Source organism: Bos grunniens, chromosome 19, assembly GCF_055505025.1.
Source record: "Bos grunniens cultivar Pamir isolate PY7600 chromosome 19, Bosgru_T2T1.0, whole genome shotgun sequence".
NCBI lineage: Eukaryota > Metazoa > Chordata > Mammalia > Artiodactyla > Bovidae > Bos > Bos grunniens.
In genome coordinates this window covers 36365494-36385971 of record NC_141183.1, presented here as the reverse complement: position 1 = coordinate 36385971, position 20478 = coordinate 36365494, and the positions used below count along the sequence as shown (strand labels likewise).

The window sequence follows — 20478 nt, the reverse complement described above, 5'->3', positions numbered from 1 at the left end:
GTTCAGCATTCCCAACACGCATGCGCCTTGAGGACGGGGCGTTTCCTTCAGAGGGTGTGGAGCGTAGGACTCTTTATCGCGCAGGCGCAACGATTGTCCGGTAGGGCTGGTGGTCTAACACGGGGAGGGCAGAGGAGGTAGAAGGGATTAAAAAACCGGATGCGCCTGCGCGTTGCCTACTGGTGGGACGAACTTAGGATCTGTGAGGGGCGGGTTCACGTATGCGCGTCATTGGATGGGTAGGTGGGAGGGAGGGTGGAGAGCAGGGAGTATCTGTGCGCTTGCGCAGTGCGGGGGTGGAGGGCGGAGGAGATAGATAGCACGCTTGCGCGGCTGTCACAGGGCTGCTTGGTTGGTCAGTGGGGAGTCGGCGCCTGCGTACTAAGACCCGTGTGCAGCAGCGGCGGCGGCGGTAGAGGCGGCGGCGGCGGCGGCGGCAGCGGCAGTGGGCTCGGAGGCAGCGGTTGGGCTCGCGGCGAGCGGACGGGGTCGAGTCAGTGCGTTCGCGCGAGGTGAGAGCGGGCAGCGCGCGCGTGCGCGGAACCTTGACTTGGGCCTGGGAGTAGAGATGGAACTGCGCGAGGGTCGGGGAGGGGGCAGAGGGGAGCTGCGGCTCCGCCGCACGGGGTTCCGTCTGCGAGCCGCGCGAGGTACGGAGATACTTAGGCGCGCGACCCGGTTGGCGCGCGAGGTGACGGTTGGGGCTGGTCGGGTGACGTTGGAGCGACGCAGGGCGGGGGACGGCGAGCCGCGAGGCCGCCACGCGGGAGAGGCCGCCGGGCGGCCACGCCAGGGCGAGAGCCGGGGGCCAAATCGGCCCGCCGGGGTAAGGGTACCTGCGCCGTTGTGAACCGGGAGCCGTGAGGCCACGTGAGGTGGGGGAGGGGGCTGTTCGGTGAGAGGGCATGGGGGGGGTTGGCGGCTGGCGGGGGGGGGGGGAGGGGAGGCGGCGTGGCTCCGGCCTGGCGCGGCCTTTGAGGAGGGGGCAGGCTGCAGTACCGGAAATGCCCCCTACGGGAGGCTGTCCTCGGGGTCGGAGGCCGCATGGCCGAAGGTGGACGGGGGCCGCATGGCAGCGCGGGGACCCCTCCCCCCAGGTCCCGGCCACCGGAAGCCCCGGGCGGCCACATGGTGGGCGGGAGCCGGCAACCCACGGCGCGGAGAGAGCTGGTCTTCGCAGGCGCCTAAGGGAGCTTGGAATTTTGAGGAGTGGGAGAGGCCGGAGGCCCGGATCAGGATCACCTCGGAGAGCCCGCTGTGGGCATATGTTACGGCTCCCCCCACCTCATGGATCTTTGGAGCTTTCCCCCTAGCCCTCCTGTGAAGTGAGGCGGCCAGCCAGGTGTAAGTGGCGCTCGTCCGTGCTGGGAGGCCAGAGAAATGGGGAAACGGAGGGCGATTGGACGGGAGCCCAACTCTTCTCGGACGTGCCGACGGCGCCTTAAAGTCCCAGGCAGATGAGTTACCCGCTGTGATAGGTGCTCTTCACCTTGTCACTGTTCTGTCGTGGTGTCTGACCTGAGAGTGCCTGGTTTTAGGGTCTTTAACTCTGCTAGCCTAGTATAATTCATACTACTCACTACTACCAGCCTTTTGCTTTCATTTTATTGTCATTCACCACTCCCCACTCCCCCACTTTGTACTGACTGTACAGGCCGGGCCTGAAAAGCCGACAGGACTGATGCATCCTGGGAAAAGTGGGAGGGCCCTTGAGAGGCTGGGTTCCTGGGTTCCCTTTGGGAAACCAGAGGTGTTTGGCAGGGAGATCAGTTAGAAAACAACTTTGCTTTCTCCCTCTCGGCTGCATCTGCAAATGCATGTTGGAGAGGCGGGAATCCCCCAAAGCGGCCTTGTGGTTTCCTGTACCAATGACGGGCTCTTGTGTGGATAGAGTGGGGGGGGTGTAACAGAGACGGGTGGGGCTCCCAGTCCTCCGGTCTCCACCCCCTCCCCCCCTACATTAGCCCCGCCTTTTTGCTGGCTCATAGCTGCTCACCTAATTATAGCCCTGGTTATGTGTGGGGAACAGGGGTGGTTGGTTTCAGTGGCAAGTAACACCTGAGTCCTCCCTCGACCAAGAATTAGGCCTTTGCCCATATCAGAGATTTGGGATCCTAAATTCCTGGAGCTTTTGGTATTTCAAGCCACTCTTTTAGCTTTCATATGGGGTGGGGATCCAGCTTATCTCCACTGCCATACACACCAGTTCTTCGTATTTTTGATCTAATCAGCATTTAGTCTAGAAGCTATTTTACGTGGGTAAAGGGATAAAGTGCTGGGGGAAAAAATGAAGCAATGTTTCTAGAGTGGAGTGGGATGGATTGGAGACCGTATTAATTCTTTCCTCACTGACCCTAGTTCTCTTCTTGACTCTAGTTGGAATCGTAGCCTCTTAAAATGGCAGATGATTTGGACTTCGAGACAGGAGATGCAGGGGCCTCAGCCACCTTCCCGATGCAGTGCTCAGCATTACGTAAGAATGGCTTCGTGGTGCTCAAAGGCCGGCCATGTAAGATTGTGGAGATGTCAACTTCTAAGACCGGCAAGCACGGCCATGCCAAGGTTAGAATTTCATTTCTGTACCTTGCTTTCCCCACCTGCTGTCGTCAGTGCTAGCTCTCTATCTTATTTAGCTCTTGTATTACTTATTACCATCTGGCTCCTGGTGGTCAGTACTCAGCCTTGGACACCTTTTTCAACTATTGCACCAGCCTTCAGCTTCCTCCTCGGTTACCCTCCTGTGCCCCAACATCCTTGGAGCCCCTTCCTTTCTCCATTTTTGTGTGTCTCCAATTTTTCTTCGTGGTCCTCTATGCTCTGGCTGTTCAGTTGCTCTGTTCTTTTTCCTGGCCTTTGCTTTTTGTATTTGTCTCTCTGAGTCTTTGTAGGTCCTCTTGTTTCCATTAGTTTGTCCATGTTTTCTCCAGTCCTAACATAAAATGCACCCCTCCCCTGGCAGGGCACCAGTGCACATCTCTGCACCTCTGTACATCACTGCTCCACTCTCCAGGTCCAGCTTTCCCATCACATCTCTGATGCAAGGTCAGAGTGCCTCTACCTGCCCCCTCTTCTTGGAGCCCGCTTGCTTACTTGGTCAGCATTTTCCTTACAGCTTTCCTTGTAACTTCAGACTCCCCACCTCCCCCCCACCCAAAACTTCAACCTGATTCATCTTTGAATTTCCTCTGCTTTTGTTCCTTAATCATTTTTTCTGTTTTCTATTGACTTGGCATTTGTCATGGGTTACCTCCAAATGTCTAGATCATTCTTTCTGGTTTCCTTATTTCCTATATGTGTAATTCTGCTCTCTCCCAACTCCTTTTTATTTTCAGCTCTTATTCCTTCCTGTTTTTGAACTCTTTTCTTCCTACCTTCCAAGTTCTCGGCCTTTTATGCTGATGTCAATAAAAGGTCTTGTAAACTTTTACCTAGGTTCCTCCTACTCCCCTAGAATCTTGGTCTCTTGTTAACGTTTTGATAGCTTGAGGTAACTGACTGCTCCAAGGCTGCCCTACAACCTCACCTGTGTGGTCAGCTGCAATTTCAGTGGTGGTCTTTTGGCCTCAGGCTCTTTTTAGAGCCCTTTAGTGAGCCTTTTAGTGTTTTCCTTTTTGAGTTGATTGGTTCAATTCCAACTCTTCTTTGTCCTGACAACCTAGTGTGACTTCCCCCCACCCAGCCAGGGATCTCCTCCATCCTAGAGTATAATTGGATTTCTATTTGATGTGATGTAGGTCCATCTGGTTGGTATTGACATCTTCACTGGGAAGAAATACGAAGATATCTGCCCGTCAACTCATAATATGGATGTCCCCAACATCAAAAGGAACGATTTTCAGGTATGTAGGTGACATGATTGTAGGTGGGTTAGTAGTAGCAGTTGGCAGGGGTGGGGGCGGGCAGTAGAAGTTGATACTGACCAAAGACCTTGTGCTGAGAGAAGGGAGATGGGCAAGAGAGGGTATTCGGTGTTAGCTGTTTGCCACCCTAGTTTGCCCATCACACCCTTCATCCTCAGGCTACTTGGGCCTATCTTCAGCTTTCTTCTCTGTCTGCCCCTAGCTGATTGGCATCCAGGATGGATACCTATCACTCCTCCAAGACAGTGGGGAGGTGCGAGAGGACCTCCGTCTGCCTGAGGGAGACCTTGGCAAGGAGATTGAGCAGAAATACGACTGTGGAGAAGAGATTCTGGTATGGTGCTCCCAAGTTTGTACCCAGCTTTGTTCTTTGTGCTTCTTCCCCTGCTTTGCACTCAGACATGACTCCCCTTCCCTGTGCTTTCCCAGATCACGGTGCTGTCCGCCATGACAGAGGAGGCGGCTGTTGCAATCAAGGCCATGGCAAAATAACTGGCTCCCAGGTGAGTGTGACTCCCCCCTTTCACATACTTTATCTCCATCAAAGAGCTAGATTAGCCTTAATGGCTTATTTTCTGCCTCCTAGCATGGTCCTGCCCCCTCACCCTTTTCCCCTGTGAAGGTTTACCCTGTCTTACCTGGTTTCTCTCTCTTACCCAGGGTGGCTGTGGTGGCAGCAGTGATCCTCCAGCCTGCAGAGGCCCCCCCCCCCCCCCACCAGCCTGGCCCAGCTCTGGCCTGGCCCTTGGCTGGACTCCCCCTACACGATTTATTTGACGTTTTATTTTGGTTTCCCCTACCCCTTCAATCTGTCGGGGAGCCCCTGCCCTTCACCCTGCTCCCTTGGCCAGGAGTGAGTGCACCATGGCCTTGGTGAAGCTGCCCTCCTCTTCTCCCCTCACACTACAACCCTGGTGGGGGAGACGGGGTGGGTGCTGCTTGTGGTTTAGTTTTTTTTTTTTTTTTTTTTAATTCAATCTGGAATCAGAAAGCTGTGGATTCTGGCAAATGGTCCTTGTGCCCTTCCCCAATTCTTACCTAATCTGACCCCTTATTTCCTCCATAGCCCTCTATCCCAAGCACCACCCCCACAGACTGGGGACCAGCCCCCTCCCCTGCCTATGTCTCTCCCCATCTAAAGATGGGGAGGGAAGAGGAGGAGAGGGGAGGGGACATGCCCCCTCCTCAGGCATCTGGGAGGGCCCTGCTCCCATGGGCTTCATCCTTTCCTGCGGGCTCTCTCCCCGACACATTTGTTAAAATCAAACCTGAATAAAACTACAAGTTTAATATGAAGTCCCCAACTCAGCTGCTTTTTCTAATTAAATGGGTATTTATTTGGAAATCTGAAGAGTACAGGTTGAATGAACTCTGCTGCTGAGTTCATTACAACCAACCCTGCTGTCACTCTGTGATTCCTGCCAGCCACTGCCCACCCTCTAAACAGTCCAGTGGGAGGCAACACAGACAGCAGCCAGGGGCAGTGGCAGGTAGATTTTATTGGCCTGGTACTGGGACACAGGGGATCCTCCCCAAGGGCAGAGGTTGGGGCCAAGGCTGAAGATAAATTTGATGGTCACTTGTGGTAGAATCGTGGGTTCTGGCTGTGCTGGATGAAGGGGAGCCGAGGGCCAGGCTGGCTGGTGGTTGCAAAGCCCGACTGGCAGCAGTGATGAAAGGAGGGCTTTGTCAGTGTGCACACCCTCCTGTCTACTCCACACCAGAGAGCCACCCCAGGGAGGGGAAGGGAAAACAGGGTGGGGGTCGTCTATCCCACCCAATGCTGTTTCCCTGCAATGCAGGGATTCTGAGGGGCTTGATCACCACCCTTACCTTTCCTGCTGGTTGCATCTGCACAGGGAGCTGGGGTGAGGCCAGGAGTCCAGGGGCGGGATGCAGAGCTTGGGGATGCATGGGACGCAGGGAGGACTGCAGAGAACAGTGTCAGCAACTGAGGCAGCCTGAGGCTCCCCTTAGCATAGGCAGCCCTTGACTTTTCAAGGCTCTACTCACTGAGTCAGAGAAGCCAGTCTGCTGGTTAGCATGTTCCATCTGCTTTTGTAAGGACAGGGCACCACCAGGCTGGAGAAACCCTAGGTGGGGAAGGAGGAGTGTGAAGTGAGTAGAGAATGGGGAAAGGAGAAAGGCAGGACGCATGGAACTGGGCCCCAGCACGGGGTGTTCCCATCACCTGTCTGGGTGGGCTGAAAGTGGCTGTGCACGGCGTAGGGCTGTGGCTGTGGCTGAGACAGGTACTGCACTGCAGGAAACGCGGAAGGTGCTGAGGAAGGCAGGAGACCATTAGAACCTCCTTGTAGCCTGTTCAACACTCCTCGCTTTGGGTCTTGAGGAAAATTCCTCTTCCCACCTCACCTCTGAGCTGCTGACTAGGACTGTAGGCAGGCTGCGTGGGTCCATAGTGAGGTGGGGGTTGAGCAGTCCCATAGGCACCACCTGGGCTACCTTGGAATTGCCCATGTTCCGGGGTCCCTGCGAAAGCAGCTGCTGAGCCGACGTAGTGCCGGGTCTAAGAAGGAAGGATGAGAACTCACTGCCTGTAAACTCCATGAAGCAGAAATTCAAGTGACTGCACCCCCATTCCCCCTATTCAGGATGTAGACACACTCAAAACTTGAGTGCTGGCTGGTGAAGATGCTAGGGTCTGGGTGGAAGTAGGAAAAAAAAATTCAGCCTAGACACCCAATCTTCCTGCTCTTACCGTAAGCACCTGGGGTCCAAACATCTGTTTGGCTCTGTCAGCTGCCATGAGGGTGCCTGGGCGATTGTGTCCTCCAGGGCTCCCTAGAAAGGGAGAGGGGTGCTTCATGATGTTGCAACTCCCAGGAGGGCCCATTCTGACCAGTAGTTTCTTAACCCTCACCCTGCATGCTAAGGAGGTGAGTTCCGGTGTGAACTGTCAGGCCTTGCTGGTATGCTGCTGATGTCAGAGTGGTCAGGTCACTGGAGCGAAAGGAAAGCAGGTCAAAGACAAGTCTGTCGTGTCCCCACCCCCACACACTCCCCTTCCCATATGCCATTAAACACTGGTCTTTTGTTATCTGATCCCTGTTACACTTTGGCCTCGATTTTATTTTTAGCTCTTTAATCTCACCTCTGCTCTTTTCGCCTCCGTTTTTCTTCCTCATGTAAAACTTTCTTGAGCTGCAGGAAAAGCTGATGCTTCTCTTCCTGTAGAGCTAAAAGCTTCTCCTGCAACTTCAAGATCTGGGGAGGGGGAGAGAAGATGAAAGGAGAGCCAAGAGACGAAAGAAGGGAGAGATGGAGGAACTGCTTACTTGTTCCTTGGTCTCCTCTAGTGACATTCTTTCTTCCATCTCCTTTTTCTTCCTTCTCTCTTGCTCTTCCTTCATCTTCTGTTCCATCATCTTGTCCACTTCTTCCTCCTCTGGAATAAGAGGCAGAATGGGCAAGCAGGGTGTTAAAATATTAGAACATTAAGAACTGAAGACCAGCAAAAACTGGTTATTCCAGTGCTCTGGAACAGGCTTCATCACTGTTGGGGGCTGGAACGGGGAGGTTTATTAGGTGCTCTCCAAGGTCCTTCCCAGCTCCGGGCGTGGGCTGTTTAATTCCCACCACCATCACCACGGGGCTAGCTGTCCCTCTGGCTTCGGCCGCCATGCACTGGTCTGCTCACGGGTGGGGGTCACCGTGGACCGCGGTGCGCCCGAACCGTGCGTCCTCCCGTTTTGGGCCCGGCTCACCCTGCCGCTTGCGCTCTCGCTCCATCATGATGTGTCGGTGCAACGCCCTGGCCATGGCGTTGGACAGCTTCGGACGCTCCAGAAGCGCAGGCATGGTGCTGCTGGGGACGCTCGGGCCGTGAGCGCCCGGCTCTGTCGCTGGCTGCCAGACCTCCGGCCGGGCCTGCGGGGAGGCGGCAGCTCAGTGGGAGCGCGCCGGGTCCAGGCGGAAGCCGCCGCCAGCCGCCCGCCGCCCCGGTCACGTGTCGGCCGCCCGGCCGGGCCCGCAGCGCGGCACTTTCGCGTGCGCGGGCCTGGGTCTCGGTATCCGCGCTCCCGCCCCTGCCCGCCACCCGGGCTCCCGCCCCACCCTACCCGCCTTATCGTCGCTTTCTCTGTGGCCTCCCGAGCGGCAGGGCCGCGGCGTCACATCCGGCCGCTGGGCCGAATCCTTCCGGAGTCGGGCCGCCGCGAGCTCGCTGGTTGGGCGGAGCGGCGCAGACGGAAGTGCCGGTGACGGGTGCCCGTGGCGTCCAAACCCCCCCTATATGCCCCACGAGACTCCCCAACCCGGCCTGCCCAGCGGGCGGAGCCCCTGAAGTTGGCGGGGCCGGGGCTCCTCCTGCGGGCGAGAGGCACGCGAAAGAGGGGCCGAGGCGGCTGCTCTTCGACTGCGTTTATTGGCTCCTTAGAAATCAGAGTCAGTAACAACTGTACAGAGGCCCGAGCCCCGGCCCCCGCCTTCCCCACTCCCGCCCGGGCCGGAACAGCAGCTTCGTTGGGGCACGGGGAGACGCCTCTGGGATTCACAGTAACCAGGGAACAGAAACGGAAATAAATTAAGTGTATGGGGGAGGAGTCGCGGGGAGTCATGCTCCCCAGATCAGTGCATGGAGAGGGTTTCCCGGGGTCTGCGGCCAGGCTCCCCGCTGCGCCCTCACCTCGGAGGGAGGGACGTCCCCTTCCAGCCGGGGCACGGAGCCAAGCTCCGCTTCCCAGCTAGTCTGAGAGCCTGCCCACACGCTCCTGTGCATCTGCCAGGCTGAGCACCATGCATGTCGCGGGGCGCTGGAATGACCTGGAGGCAGTCATCATTCCGAGTCCACGGGCCGAGGCCCAACTGTGCTTGTAGTGGTGCGGCCTCGCCCCTCACTCCACCCGTACCAGCAGGGCATAGAGGAGCGTGGCCCCTTTCTCCTTGGTCACCCACTCAAGTTCGGCTGGGCTGAAGTGAGGATCGGGAGGCTCTCTGAGGGCCGCAGAAGGGGGTCCCGGGGTGTAGGAGCCAGGGCGCACACACACCTGGAACGCCACCTGGGCCTGGTGCGTCCGCTGGGATTTGGGGTCCCGGAATCTGTCACGTAACAAGCAGAAATAGGGCAGTGAGGCCTCTGGCCCCAGTACCTCTGCCCCTTGGCACCTGCAACCACCTCAATTAGCAACAGGCCCTGCTGTTCCTGGTAGTCACTCCTTCCTTATAGGGGCTTGGCTGCAGCCTCATCTCTACCTGAAATGGTATTCCTCCCAATGCCTGCTTGACTGACTCCATCCTGCCCAAGTCTTTGCTCAGATTCACCTTCTTAGGGATATCTACCTGGACTACCCTATCTTGTGTGCTCCAACCACACTCCTGATCCACTTCACTCTGCTCTACTTTTCGCTTCCATAGTACTTACTTGTCACCTTTAAAAATACTAAATAACTATGGATAAACATTGTAGAGCAAGAGAGGACATAAGTTCCACGTGACCAGGGTTCCCTTCTTTGTTCTTTGTGATAGAACAAAATAAATGGCACTTGTACAAAGACTGTGAATGAAGGGCTGGCTGGAGACTGAGGCACTAGGGAGACAAGGTGGACAGGAGGGAATCATGGAGACCCATGTGGCCCTGGGGCCCCTCCCGTGTACTCACTGCACTTTGGATGCCAGGGTCTCAGCCCCAGCATATTGGAGGGAGGGGGAAAGCAGCACTGGAGGGGGCTGCTCCTCCCGGGGAGGCGCACAGTTCTCTCCAGGCTCCTCAAACCCTGTCCCAGGCTCTCCCTTCAAGGGCCGGCAGCTCAGGATGGAAGCAGTGCCTGCGAGGGAGAAGAGCTGGGTCAGGGTGGCCCTCCTACCACCCACAGGCCCACCTGCCCTGTGTCCGCTGGCGCTACGTACCTGCCCCCAGCTCCCCTCGGTCCAGCACCCTCCGGACAGCCGCCACATTGCTTCCATGGTAGGCCATGTGCCACTTCTTGGTTAGTGTCCCAGCCTCCAGGCGGGGGTTCACCCTAGCAGGTGGACAGACAGGACAAAGGTTACTGGCTCCCCAAGGTCATTCCCCAGACAAGAAGTTTTGTTTTCTACACACCCTCTCAGGACCTTTTCTCAGGGTGGGTAAAGGATAGTGCGGGAGGCGCATAATCCTTCCTTCTACATACCTGAGGTTGAACCTGCACCAACCAAAGGGCAGAGCATATTCACGGGGGGGCTCCCCTCGGCGCCTGTGGGCCTCATCTCCTCGAAGTTTTCGGCAAGACTCACAGTAGCACAGGCTACGCTTCGGCGGAGGCATGAAATAGTCCTCTGTGGAGAGTGAGCAGCAGACTTTGTGGCATGGCCCCCACCCTGGGGCTCAGCCACAGCCCAGAGCTGGGCCGGGAATAAGGGAGGTTCTGGGGGACTGGGGACTCACCAGGAAGCAGCAGCAGTTCCTGGAAACGGGAGCAAAGGGCGTGATACTCGCAGCTTTTGAGGGGGCTAGTGGTGGGCGGTGGGCCCCAGCACACACTCTCCTTGATACCTGAGGGAGCAGAGTGGGCCCATGTCACAGGGGCTGGAGCCAGAAGTACAAAGTCAGGGTGAGGTGGGCCCTGGCCCCTTGGGCTGGCTCACCATCCACCATGTCAGCTTTCTCCATGTCCCCTTGGGTTCCAGCACTTTTCCCACTGGCAGCCCCTGGTTCAGGGCTCACGATTGTCACCTGCAGAGAAGAGGGGTGGTCAGTCAGGGTGTGACCAGCCCCCAGGGCCTGCTGATCCCTTCCATGAACTACTGGCTTCCCCTTTCCTGGGACCGCCCAGCCTCCCAGGTACCACTCCTCTCCTCCCACGGCCACTCACCTGCTCACACTGCCCATAGAGGTCCACGAGCGCATGGCATGGCTGGGGGACATCTGGCACAGCCACCCCCTGGTCCATCCCGTTGATATGGAGGTGCAGCCCCCCAGAGCTGTCCAGCCGCAGTCCCAGGATGGTGCCTTCTGGACATGTGTCCAGATTCGGCCCAAATTTCTCACAGATCTAGGAGGAAAGATCTATTGTCTTCAGGGAGATCAAACTCCCCACTGGCAGCAGCCACCGCCGCCCTTCACTAAGCTTTGCAAGTCCCTGGGTTTTGCCTCTACCCTTGCCCACTGCTTCAGTTACCTAAAGTCCACCTTCCCTTTCCCCCTTGTGACATTCTCAATGGCAGGGATGTCAGAGGAGGCAGTGAGCCTGAGACTGTCCAGGTAATGGCACTCACAGCTCTGCCCACCTGCTACAGGGCCACTATACACCTGTGCTCCTACCTCCAGGGCTCGGGGCCCCTCTTCTCCCTCAGCCAGCCACTCCCTCTGAGAGGCAGCGCCCTCTCCCTGCTCCCCACCCACCTTGAGGCCATTGTGGAAGACCCCTCGGCCCCGCAACAGCCAGGCTGCCCGTTTGAGGGCACAGGCAGAAGCAGGGAAGTTGAGCCTCTCCGGTGGGCAGGTGATGACTCCCAGGACAAGGGAAGATGTCCACTGCCGGTTCAGGAAGTCTATCCGCACCTGGGGAGAAGGCAACTGCTTCACAATCATAGCCTCCTGCGAAGAGGTCCCCCATCCAGCAGGACCGGGCTCCTCACCCCTGCCAGGGAGAGAAGACGGCACCCCAGAGTGCAGCCTGGGATGCAGCCCGTTCTGATACCTGGAGAGACCCGAAATGGCCAATTTGTTTGTGTCCTTCCCTGTTTCAGCCTTGGTCTTGCTATAAAGGATTCTTGTCCCTGGGGATTTCCTTCACCTGCCTAACTGACATCTTCGCAGCATAATGCCCCCTCCCCTGGAAAGCATGCCCCATTCCCACATACAGGATCAGGAGCCTTCCTGGCCTCCCCAAGCCCCTCCACACTGTTTCCCTCATCACAGCCCTCAGGTGGGTACTTCCTGGAAACTGATCTACAACTCCCACCACAGGATATGAGCAAACACCCAGAAAGCTAAGGGGCATGCATGCCTTCCACTTCACCCTCCACTTGGGGAAAAAAAGCCTTTCTACAGGAGAGTTGGCCCTGGGTCACCTGGAGCAAGAGGAGCTGGGGATAAGGAGGTGTAGCTCACCTGGACCAGCAGCTGGGGCACCAGGGGCTGGTTGATGACAACTATGCCCTGGTTGTAGCTGGCCACTCGTGTGGCTGTACGGTTCCCATTGGACAAGAGAATATTCTTCCCATGGTTCTCCAGGAACTCAAGGGCTGTGGGCATAATGGCCACTTGGTTCTGGCCCTGGTAAGGAGGAGAGACTGAGCTGCTGGGAGTGCCGACTCAAAACCGAAGCCACCCCACCAGGATGGACATAGAGCCTGCCAATAAGCCTCTGGCCATCCAGGACTAGATCAGGGAATCCGAAAATGACCTGGTGGCTGATGGCCCACCAACAGTCCATCCCTGAGCCCAGTGGTTCCTGCTGCCACCTCTTACTTCCAGGCCATGCTCCTCGCCTTCGTCGTCCTCCTCACCCTCACTGCCGGTGTCTGAGCTGGGGGAAGGAGGCTGAGTGCCTTCTGGCTCATCCAGACGGGTGGAACTGACAATAGAGACACTCCGCACTGGCCCATATAGATCCAACACAGCCCACACACTCTGTGGGCACACAGACCAGAAGTTAGAAATTAGCAGAGGACCTTGATCCTCCTCCAGGTCCATGGAAGGTCTGGGGTCTACCTTGGCAATGCCGGTGGCTGCAGGACCCATATCCTCTCCATCTACCAGGATGTGCATTGTGTCGTCTGCCCCTCGGCGAATGCCCACACGGCTTCCCACCTAGGGCCAAGGCATGGCAAGGACAAGGGCTCAGCCCACCTCTCCCCGCTGCCCCCACTCCCAGGCCCACCTGCGGCCCCGGGGTCAGCTGCCTCACCCCCAGCCTCTCCAGGTTCCGGCCATAGTTCATCCTCTGGAGTTGCCCGTCGCGCCTCACTTCACAGCTGGACACCATCCAGGTGGTCTTTGTCCGGAGCTCTGGCAGGGAGGGAGGCAGTCCCGGGCCCCCACCTGCGCCGGGCCCCATGTCCCCAGGCGCTAGCGTGGTCAGCCCTAGGCGGAGGGAGCCGGCCCACTTCTCATCCAGCTCCTCCACCTTCACCTGGGAGACAGAGGAACCCTCAGCGCACTGCAGGAGGATGGGAAGCAGGCTGGCCCTTCCATGGAGGTTTGGTGGCCCCCTGGGTTACATCGCCACAGCCCACCTCGAAGATTTCCTCACTCTTGAGCTCCTTGGTGCTGAAGACGAGGCCATGGGCGTAGCCGGCTGCTCGCACTGCCCTCGTGCCATCTTCCTCCAGAGCGATGTTCTTGCCACAGATGCTGTGGAATCGGTGGGCCACGCCAGCCACTGTGGGAAGACAGGACCAGAGGAGGGGGAGGATTGGGGCAGCAAGCTTCAGAGAGGACAGGGCGAGGCTTTCAGATGCAGCAGGAAGTCGACATGATGGTCCCACCTCCGGTCTTCCCTCAAGAACTTTGATACCTCTTTCACCACAGCAGGACTCAGTCCCAAACCTGCCATGCCCAGCGATGGTGTCCCAGCCCTTTGGTGGCAGGGAAGCATCCAGGCCCTGTGTCCAGGTGGAACTTCCTCCCCTCTTCTTGGCTGCTCCCCACCAGGGGCTGAGCCCTCCCCCTTCCCCTTGGTCTACCACTGCTGCAGCCAGCCTGTCTAAACAGCTTGCCTGACCTGGAGGCTGCACCCCTCAGACCCACCACAGGCAGACAGAGCCCTTCCCCGCTCCCTCCCTGCCATCCTCCCTCTCTGCCAGCTAAACCTGGGGAATGCAGGGGGAACGACTTCTCAGTGGCGGAGTTGCTGGTCGCCAGGCTGTTGTCCATGGGGCCGGTGGCATTGGTGATGGACACTTGGACGCACTGGCCGTACAGATCCACTACTGCATACACTTCTGAGTAAGAACAGAAGGCGTCAGCAGCCCAGTAGCCTGGGATGGACTGGGCCGAAGGTGGCAGGTCGAAAGCCACAGAATAGTCACCTTTACCGGGAGGCAAGCCTGAGCACGCAGCGCCTTGGTCCTGGCCATTGATGAAGTAGTGCAGGTCGCCCTTGGCCGTGCGCATCATACCGATGCGGGCTCCAGTGCCCAGCGCGTCAAGATCACACCCGTAGTTGTTGCGCATGGTGTTCCCATCTTGCATGATGGCTGTGCCGCTGCAGGGATAACAGAACGGGTAGATCGGCCTCCCAGCTTCCTCCCCACACAGGCCTCTGCCCCATCTCTGCTTGTCGGAATCGTCCAGGGCCTTGGACTGTGATGTTAACCTGGGGTGTGAGACTCAATCTTGTCTCCTGCACCCTGGAAACCCCCCAGGCAAAAGCAGAAGCTACCCTAAGGGTCTACGGGGAGGGAACAGCCAGACCACCTAGGTCTGTCATGGTCTACACCTACCATAGGCCCCAAACCCTGCTTCCCTCATCCCGGCCAGCTCCACCAAGCTGGCTGCCAAAGCAGACAGCCCAACCTCAGCATCCATGTGTCATAGTCAATGTCTGTCATAGTGTTGGGGAATTCAAGGTCCTCCGGCCGAATAGCGGTCACTCCTAGAAGGAGGCAGGGGTGGGTCAGAGCCGAGTCCCCAGCCTCTGGCAGCCAGCACCTCCCCAGCACATGTATACGTACACACACACACACACATACACACACACACACACACACACACACACACACACACACGCCCCTCACCAGCCTCAATGGAGCCTGACCAGCGGTCCACCATCTTCTGAATGACGATTTCAAACAGCTCGCCATCTCTCAGGGCTCTGCCAGGAGAATGGCCGTCAGACAGGCCCCACTTGGGTGGCTGATGCTGAGCAGTAGGGAAGTAGGGACATAAAAGTCCAGACACTGACCGGTTGGAGATGACAATGGCATCGTTGAACTCGCTGCGGCAATTGTGGCGGAGCGCAGTACGGCCCCCGTTGGTGATGACCGCATTGCTGCCATGCAGCTGGTGGAAGCGGAGGTCCGAGCCCCCAGCCCCAGACGATGGGGAGCTTGGAGACACCTGGTTGTTCCCCTCAGGGAGTGGTTCAGGGACTTGGGGCACCTCTGCAAATGGACATCACCCTTTAGGCCTACAATCATCTCTGAGGCCTCCCAAGGCCACCCCAGGCCCTGCCCAGCTCGGCCCTCACCCACGTCGTCCACAATGGTGGCCTGGGCCGCCTGGCCATAGAGATCCACTACAGCATAGACTCCTGGGGGCACATTCCAGGCAGCGGGACCCTGAGTCATGCCATTGACGAAGAAGTGGAGAGTCCCGTCCTCCCGCCGCACAACGCCCACCGTGTCCCCTGCCTTGGAAGAAGGGGGGCTGGAGTGAGGAGTCAGGCCGAGTTCCTGCCTGGGCTGGTCCTTCAGCAGCTCCACCTGGCCTGCCTCCCCGCTACCGACAGGTGCCAGTCCCCCCAGTCTCCCACCTTGAGTCGGTCCAGGTTGTGCCCGTATTCGTCCAAGATGGTCGTCCCGTTGTGCATCACCCCATTCCCTGTCATCATCCAGGTCCCTAGTGGACAACGAGTGGTAAAAGCCATGAAGAGGAAGCCAAGACTTCTTTCCTTTACACAGTAGTCCCCCAGTTACTTCCGGAAGCTACCAGTCCAGCCTGCCTTTTCTTCTCAGGGCAGAGCAAGAAAATTCTGCAGTTCTCACACCAACCACAGGCCCTATCCACGTGGCATGCCTCAGGCACCGAATGTGTCATCACAAACGTGACAAGTGAAAGAGGGTCTGGAAAACAGGGATGGTTTCCCCCCTAGCATCTTATCCTGGCCCTGCCCTTCCTGGGAGCTCACCAGAGCGCAAGTTGGTCATGGTGGAGGGCAACTGGAGGTAGGCAGGGTTGTGGGTGGTGACGCCAATCTCAATGGAGCCAGCCCACTTGTCCACCATCTTGTCGATGCGCACCTGGAACACCTCTCCATCCCGCAGGGCTCTGCTGCTCAGCACCACACCATGATTGAAGTCGTCGGTGGCACTGAGGGGATGGCAAGTGGGGACTCAGATCCCGCCACACACAGTGCCCCAAAGCTCAGCCCTGCAACGCTCAGTGACACCCACTGCCCAGGTCAAGCACCCACGGTCCACACTCCAGGAGGCCCCCCGACCAGACTCCCACGGCCTCCCATTTGCCCACCCCTCCCCCAATCCCCTCATAGCCCCTCCGCAGGCTTCTCCCCACCCCATGGGCCATACTGGGGCCTCAGGGCAGTGCGTCCCTCGTGGGTGATGGCTGCCTTCTGCCCACAGTTGGGGTGGAAGAGCAGGCGCTCAGGTTCTGCCTGGGTTGTAGGAGCAGCCCGGCGGAGAGCACCCTCAGGGGACAGAGCCCGCAGGATGGCATTGTTCCGGCGAAGGCGGTCACTGTGGTTGTTATTGTGGACGATGGTCACCTTCACGGCCATCCCATACAAGTCCACCACACCGTACACCACTGGGGGTGTCAAGGGGGTCGCCACACCTGCAGGGGTGGAAGGCACAGGGAATGGAGGAATGACGGCCGTCTCATTGTGCATGGGACGAGGGGAGAAGAATCAATAAAGGGAGAATGAGATAGACCCCCCTCAGTGAAAGCCCTGGCCCAGCCGCCCTCTCTGAGCTTCTCCTTACCCTGATCAATGCCATTAATGAAGAAGTGTAGGGCAGAGTTGGACTTCCTCGTGAGACCAATGTGATCACCCTCCTATTCAAAGCAGAAAAATAAAAACCTGGAATCTTTCGACAGCTAGGCTCCAGACTTGTCTTGGACACTGAGAACAGAGTAGTCCTCCAGCCTTCCCATCAACCAATGCGACAGGGGAACAGCTCCAACTGGTTCCCATGCATCTCAGACCACTCCGAATGTTCGAGGCAAGTCAGGCACTATGTTAAACTATCTTATCAACACCAACTCAACCTTCATGGCACTCTATCCAATAATACTAACAGGCTCATTTTCAGACATTAATAAAAAAAAAAAAAACTACCCAAAAAGATGAGCTTCTGGCCGCAGGTCACCACCACCAAAGGCCAAACTGAAAGAAGAATGGAACCCATCTGACTGCAAAATCTGAGTGCTTAACAGTTGGGCAGCCCTGCCTTCTCAGAAGGAAAAGTGAAAGTCAATCATTTGTGTCCAATTCTTTGTGACCCCATGGACTGTAGCCTGCCAGGCTCCTCTCTTCATGGAATTCTCCAGGCCAGAATACTGGAGCAGGTAGCCATTTCCATCTCCAGGGGATCTTCCCAAACCAGGGATCAAACCCAGGTCTCCTGCTTTGCAGGCAGACTCTTTACCATCTGAGCCCACCAGGGAAGCCCTTCTCAGAAGGAACCTTCAGACAAAACATAAAGGGCCTTCCTCCACATCAGAGAGTATGGGGCCCAGGCAGGACTGCTCGGTATATACTGGGGTGCCCCTGGAGAGAGGCCGGCGCTGTGTCCACCCTCACCTGCAGCTCATCCAGGCTGAATTCACAGTACTCCCGGCGGGTGCCCTTGCCATTGGTCAGGATACCACAGCCGCTCATCATGATGGTACCTGGGAAAGCAGACACCTTGGTTAGGGTATGGGCTCCCTGCAGCTTGGTGACCACAGGCCACGCCCCCACCATGCCAGGGGCTGGTACCTGACTGCAGGTTGGTCATGGTGGCTGGGTACTCCAGATTGTTGGGGTTGTGGGTGGTGACACCAATCTCAATGGAGCCTGACCACTTATCTACGAGCTTATCGATGCGGATCTTGGGTGGAATGACAGTGGAAGGGAGAGGGGAAATATAAATGCAGAGAAAAAAATCTCTCCACCCTTTGAGTTCCCTAGGCCACCTCCACCCTCTGCTAGCATTGGGGATCGAGCCCCATCTCTAGTTCCCAGAGGGTGAGACGCTGGCCAGGCCCCAACACCTTGCACACCTCAAACATCTCATTGTCCCGGAGCGGGCGATTGGTCATGACAACCCCGTTGTTGAATTCATCCAGGGGCCGGCGGCGCTCAGCTGTCTTATTATTGTTGCTGAGCTTGATGAGGGTTCCACACTTCTCATGGAAAAGGAGAGCATCGTTGGAGGTGACAATGGGCGAGGTGGCAGCACCGCTAGACCCCGGTGCTTCCCCTGCTGGGGGGGAGCTCAGGTTCACATTCAGGAGCCCCCCGTTGTACGCAGACAGGATGGCATTGCTCACCACCTCGGAGAGCTCCATGCCGGCAAAGTCTGCAACAGCGGGACACAGGAAGGAAGCGGAAATGAGTCTTCTCAGTCTCAGGCTCACCATGCTCTCCCTACCCCTCTCCTGAGGTCCCCCCCCACCCCGTCCACCTCATGTCCCGCTCCCCTTCCCAGGCCTCCCAGGAACCCTCACCATTATGCGACTCAAGGCTGTTAGGAAACGTCTCCGGTCGGGCCTGCGCTGGGGATACCATGAAGGCTGGGGACCAGGTGGAATGGGAGGGGAATAAGGGTTCAGCCCCTGCTGCAGGGACCACAGCCAAGAGACCCCTCCACTAGCCCCTGCTCTCCCAGCCCACATCCAGCCTCACTTGTCATTGCCCTGCCCCGCCCCAGTCCCTTCAGCCATTCCCTCTGCCCTGTCCCCCCACCACTGCCCTAGCTGCATTCTCACCTTCATCCCCAGAGGTCCCTTGTTCAGCCAAGGCAGAATCTTCAGCGGGGGCGGAAGGCTCAAGGGGAGGCGTGGGGCTGGGAGTAGGGGGGCTGAAGCCCGGCTCAGGGGGGAGCACAGTGATCTGGGTGCACTTGCCGTAAAGGTCCACGACGGCCCAGACACGAGCCGGAAGGCCCGTGGCAGCCACGCCGCAATCCCGCCCATTCACCCAGAGCCGCAGCTCCCCGGCAGCCGTGCGCTCCACGCCCACACGGTCCCCTTCGCCAAGCTGGTCAAGGTCCTGCCCATACTCCTCCAGCACAGACCGTCCATCCCTCAGCACCGAGCAGCCCGACACTACCCACGAGCCCCCCTTCAGCCCTGTAGCGCTGCTTGGGAAGTCCAGCACATTGGGGTCCAGTGCCGTCACCCCAATCTCAATGGAGCCACTCCAGGAGTTGACCTGTGATGGGGCGGTGGACAGTGGCTCAGGGTGGGCTACGAATGGGTCTCCCGCATTTCACAGGCCACTGTGTCCCCCTCTTCCCACCTCTCAGACAGCTAACCGGGCTTTGCTCTCTTGAAATACGAGGCATCCCCAATCCAGAGATCCAGTCCCACAAAGTATTTTCTGGACTCTGGTCTCAGGGAATGATTAGACTTGCTCTCCTTTAGTAACTCTCTTCTGTACTCTGGGTGCACGCTGTCTATGATTCCATGCTCTTCCCACGCTGGCTCACCAAGCTGGCTAAATTCCCTGGCTCCAGGCTCCTGCCATCTCTAACTGCTCTGGTCTCTGTGGCTCCTCAACCAAATTCACAGCTCTCCATACTTGCTGGTATATTGCTCGCTCTCTCTCTCTGGGCCTCTCTCCTAGGCTATGGCTGCACTCAAACTCACTCTCCTCCCAAATTCTACCTCTGTGCATCTGGCATTTCCGCCGCATCACCGCACAGGCACACACATCTCTTGCTTTGAGTATCTCTTCTCACCCATCTTTCTGTCCCCTTCGGTGTGCTTTTGTTCTTCAATGGTTGTTCTTTTCTTGGTTATCTCTCTTCTTCCATCACATATCTGACATCTCTCCATCCTCCGTCTCCCAGAAATTATCCCAGGAGCATTGTTCTCTAATCATTATAGTGGGTGGGGCCCCGTGTCCCTTCCCTGCTCCTAGATCTTGACAAAACTTAAGCTCTCCTTGTCTCCTTCTCTTTGTGACAATGTTTCCGCTTCATGCTCCCTTCCTGCTCATCACCTAGTGTTCTGGCTAGCAGTTCCCTCTCGGTAGTGGGCTACCCTAGCTGTCCTCCCGCATCGCCTTCTGGTCCCCTCCCACCACCCTTCACATCTCGCTTCCGCGGCCCCAGCTCCGCACCTTGCGGTCGATGCGGACGGTGAAGACGCGTCCATCGCGCAAGGGTTCCCGACTCAACACCAGCCCGTGGTTAAACTCCTGGCCTGGCTGCTGCCGCCGCGCCGTACGCCCACAGGCCGACAAGCTCACCAAGCGCCCGGTGCGCGGATGCAGCTCCCCGCTGCTGCCCAGACTCCCGCCGGACCCCGGCCCTGGGCCGCTCCCGCCGGGGCCACCACCCCCACCCGGCCCCGGCCCGGGGCCTCCCCCGGAGCCCCCATTCCCACCCGACCCCGCCGCCATCGCCGCTGACACCGGGGCCGCGCGACAGCCGCGCTTGGCGGCACCGTGGCAACCGCGGTGCACGGACGCCCTGGGGGAATAGGACTCGGGGGCTGGGGCCAGATATGCTTTACGGCAGTGCCGGGCAATAAAGCATCCCGGAGTAGGGAACTAAGGACTACTACAGGGGGAAGAGAAAGGACGACAGAGTCGGGCAGGTTTGCTTTACGGCACGGGCGAGGTGACGGAGTGGCTCCAGAGGGGCGAAAACGGGCCGGGAGCTTTTGCGACAGTAAAAGAAACGACTGCCGCAGGCACTTTTACGACTTGGGGGTGGTGCCCAAACACTTTCAACTTTGCGACACCGACGACCCTGCCTTCGTTGAGGACAGGCAACACTTTGA

General features: G+C 57.9%; 3 protein-coding genes across 14 annotated transcripts; 1 reads left to right on the top strand and 2 right to left on the bottom strand.

Moving 5' to 3' along the window:
- The first annotated feature begins 390 nt into the window (after window positions 1-390).
- Window positions 391-5156, top strand: EIF5A (eukaryotic translation initiation factor 5A). 4 transcript variants are annotated; one of them, XM_086359250.1, is made up of 6 exons: window positions 391-512; window positions 2377-2562; window positions 3735-3839; window positions 4063-4194; window positions 4290-4363; window positions 4521-5156. In XM_086359250.1, exons 2-5 carry the CDS (start codon window positions 2398-2400, stop codon window positions 4350-4352), a joined length of 465 nt encoding a protein of 154 aa, XP_086215376.1. In that variant the 5' UTR covers window positions 391-512; window positions 2377-2397; the 3' UTR covers window positions 4353-4363; window positions 4521-5156. The 4 variants fall into 4 exon arrangements, with proteins under 4 accessions (XP_086215376.1, XP_086215379.1, XP_086215378.1 ...); XM_086359253.1 differs by having other exon boundaries at window positions 391-650; XM_086359252.1 differs by lacking the exon at window positions 391-512 and adding an exon at window positions 726-826.
- On the bottom strand, window positions 4806-7978 carry GPS2 (G protein pathway suppressor 2). Of its 2 annotated transcripts, none has more exons than XM_086359241.1 (11): window positions 7940-7978; window positions 7586-7748; window positions 7157-7266; window positions 6973-7085; window positions 6742-6821; window positions 6580-6662; window positions 6234-6387; window positions 6052-6141; window positions 5874-5953; window positions 5694-5789; window positions 4806-5520 (listed from the first exon to the last, which is right to left on the bottom strand). In XM_086359241.1, exons 2-11 carry the CDS (start codon window positions 7677-7679, stop codon window positions 5437-5439), a joined length of 984 nt encoding a protein of 327 aa, XP_086215367.1. In that variant the 5' UTR covers window positions 7680-7748; window positions 7940-7978; the 3' UTR covers window positions 4806-5436. The 2 variants fall into 2 exon arrangements, with proteins under 2 accessions (XP_086215367.1, XP_086215368.1); XM_086359242.1 differs by having other exon boundaries at window positions 7944-7978.
- A 247-nt stretch (window positions 7979-8225) lies between these two features.
- On the bottom strand, window positions 8226-20223 carry NEURL4 (neuralized E3 ubiquitin protein ligase 4). Of its 8 annotated transcripts, none has more exons than XM_086359190.1 (29): window positions 19814-20223; window positions 18457-18901; window positions 18196-18261; window positions 17749-18047; window positions 17465-17576; window positions 17288-17376; window positions 16467-16539; window positions 16053-16317; window positions 15653-15834; window positions 15278-15363; window positions 14993-15155; window positions 14708-14906; window positions 14541-14617; window positions 14320-14398; window positions 13833-14008; window positions 13614-13745; window positions 13038-13183; window positions 12710-12934; window positions 12514-12612; window positions 12271-12432; window positions 11911-12075; window positions 11200-11358; window positions 10670-10849; window positions 10443-10530; window positions 10243-10350; window positions 9989-10133; window positions 9726-9838; window positions 9478-9643; window positions 8226-8918 (listed from the first exon to the last, which is right to left on the bottom strand). In XM_086359190.1, the coding sequence occupies exons 1-29, from the start codon at window positions 20093-20095 to the stop codon at window positions 8714-8716; spliced, it is 4686 nt and encodes a 1561-aa protein (XP_086215316.1). In that variant the 5' UTR covers window positions 20096-20223; the 3' UTR covers window positions 8226-8713. The 8 variants fall into 8 exon arrangements, with proteins under 8 accessions (XP_086215316.1, XP_086215317.1, XP_086215318.1 ...); XM_086359191.1 differs by having other exon boundaries at window positions 13614-13742; XM_086359192.1 differs by having other exon boundaries at window positions 13839-14008.
- Window positions 20224-20478: the final 255 nt, after the last annotated feature.

Excerpts from the sequence above, each read along its gene's own strand:
- EIF5A (XM_086359250.1), top strand. The coding sequence starts at position 2,398 with ATGGCAGATGATTTGGACTTCGAGACAGGAGATGCAGGGGCCTCAGCC. Across the intron at positions 2,563-3,734 it reads GCAAGCACGGCCATGCCAAG|GTCCATCTGGTTGGTATTGA; the intron begins GTTAGAATTTCA and ends GATGTGATGTAG. Across the intron at positions 4,195-4,289 it reads ACTGTGGAGAAGAGATTCTG|ATCACGGTGCTGTCCGCCAT; the intron begins GTATGGTGCTCC and ends GTGCTTTCCCAG.
- GPS2 (XM_086359241.1), bottom strand. The coding sequence starts at position 7,679 with ATGCCTGCGCTTCTGGAGCGTCCGAAGCTGTCCAACGCCATGGCCAGG. Across the intron at positions 6,142-6,233 it reads TCCTAGTCAGCAGCTCAGAG|CACCTTCCGCGTTTCCTGCA; the intron begins GTGAGGTGGGAA and ends TGCCTTCCTCAG. Across the intron at positions 5,790-5,873 it reads AGACTGGCTTCTCTGACTCA|TCCTCCCTGCGTCCCATGCA; the intron begins GTGAGTAGAGCC and ends TGTTCTCTGCAG.
- NEURL4 (XM_086359197.1), bottom strand. The coding sequence starts at position 20,095 with ATGGCGGCGGGGTCGGGTGGGAATGGGGGCTCCGGGGGAGGCCCCGGG. Across the intron at positions 18,902-19,813 it reads CCGTCCGCATCGACCGCAAG|GTCAACTCCTGGAGTGGCTC; the intron begins GTGCGGAGCTGG and ends GCCCCATCACAG. Across the intron at positions 10,351-10,442 it reads GAAAGCTGACATGGTGGATG|GTATCAAGGAGAGTGTGTGC; the intron begins GTGAGCCAGCCC and ends CTGCTCCCTCAG.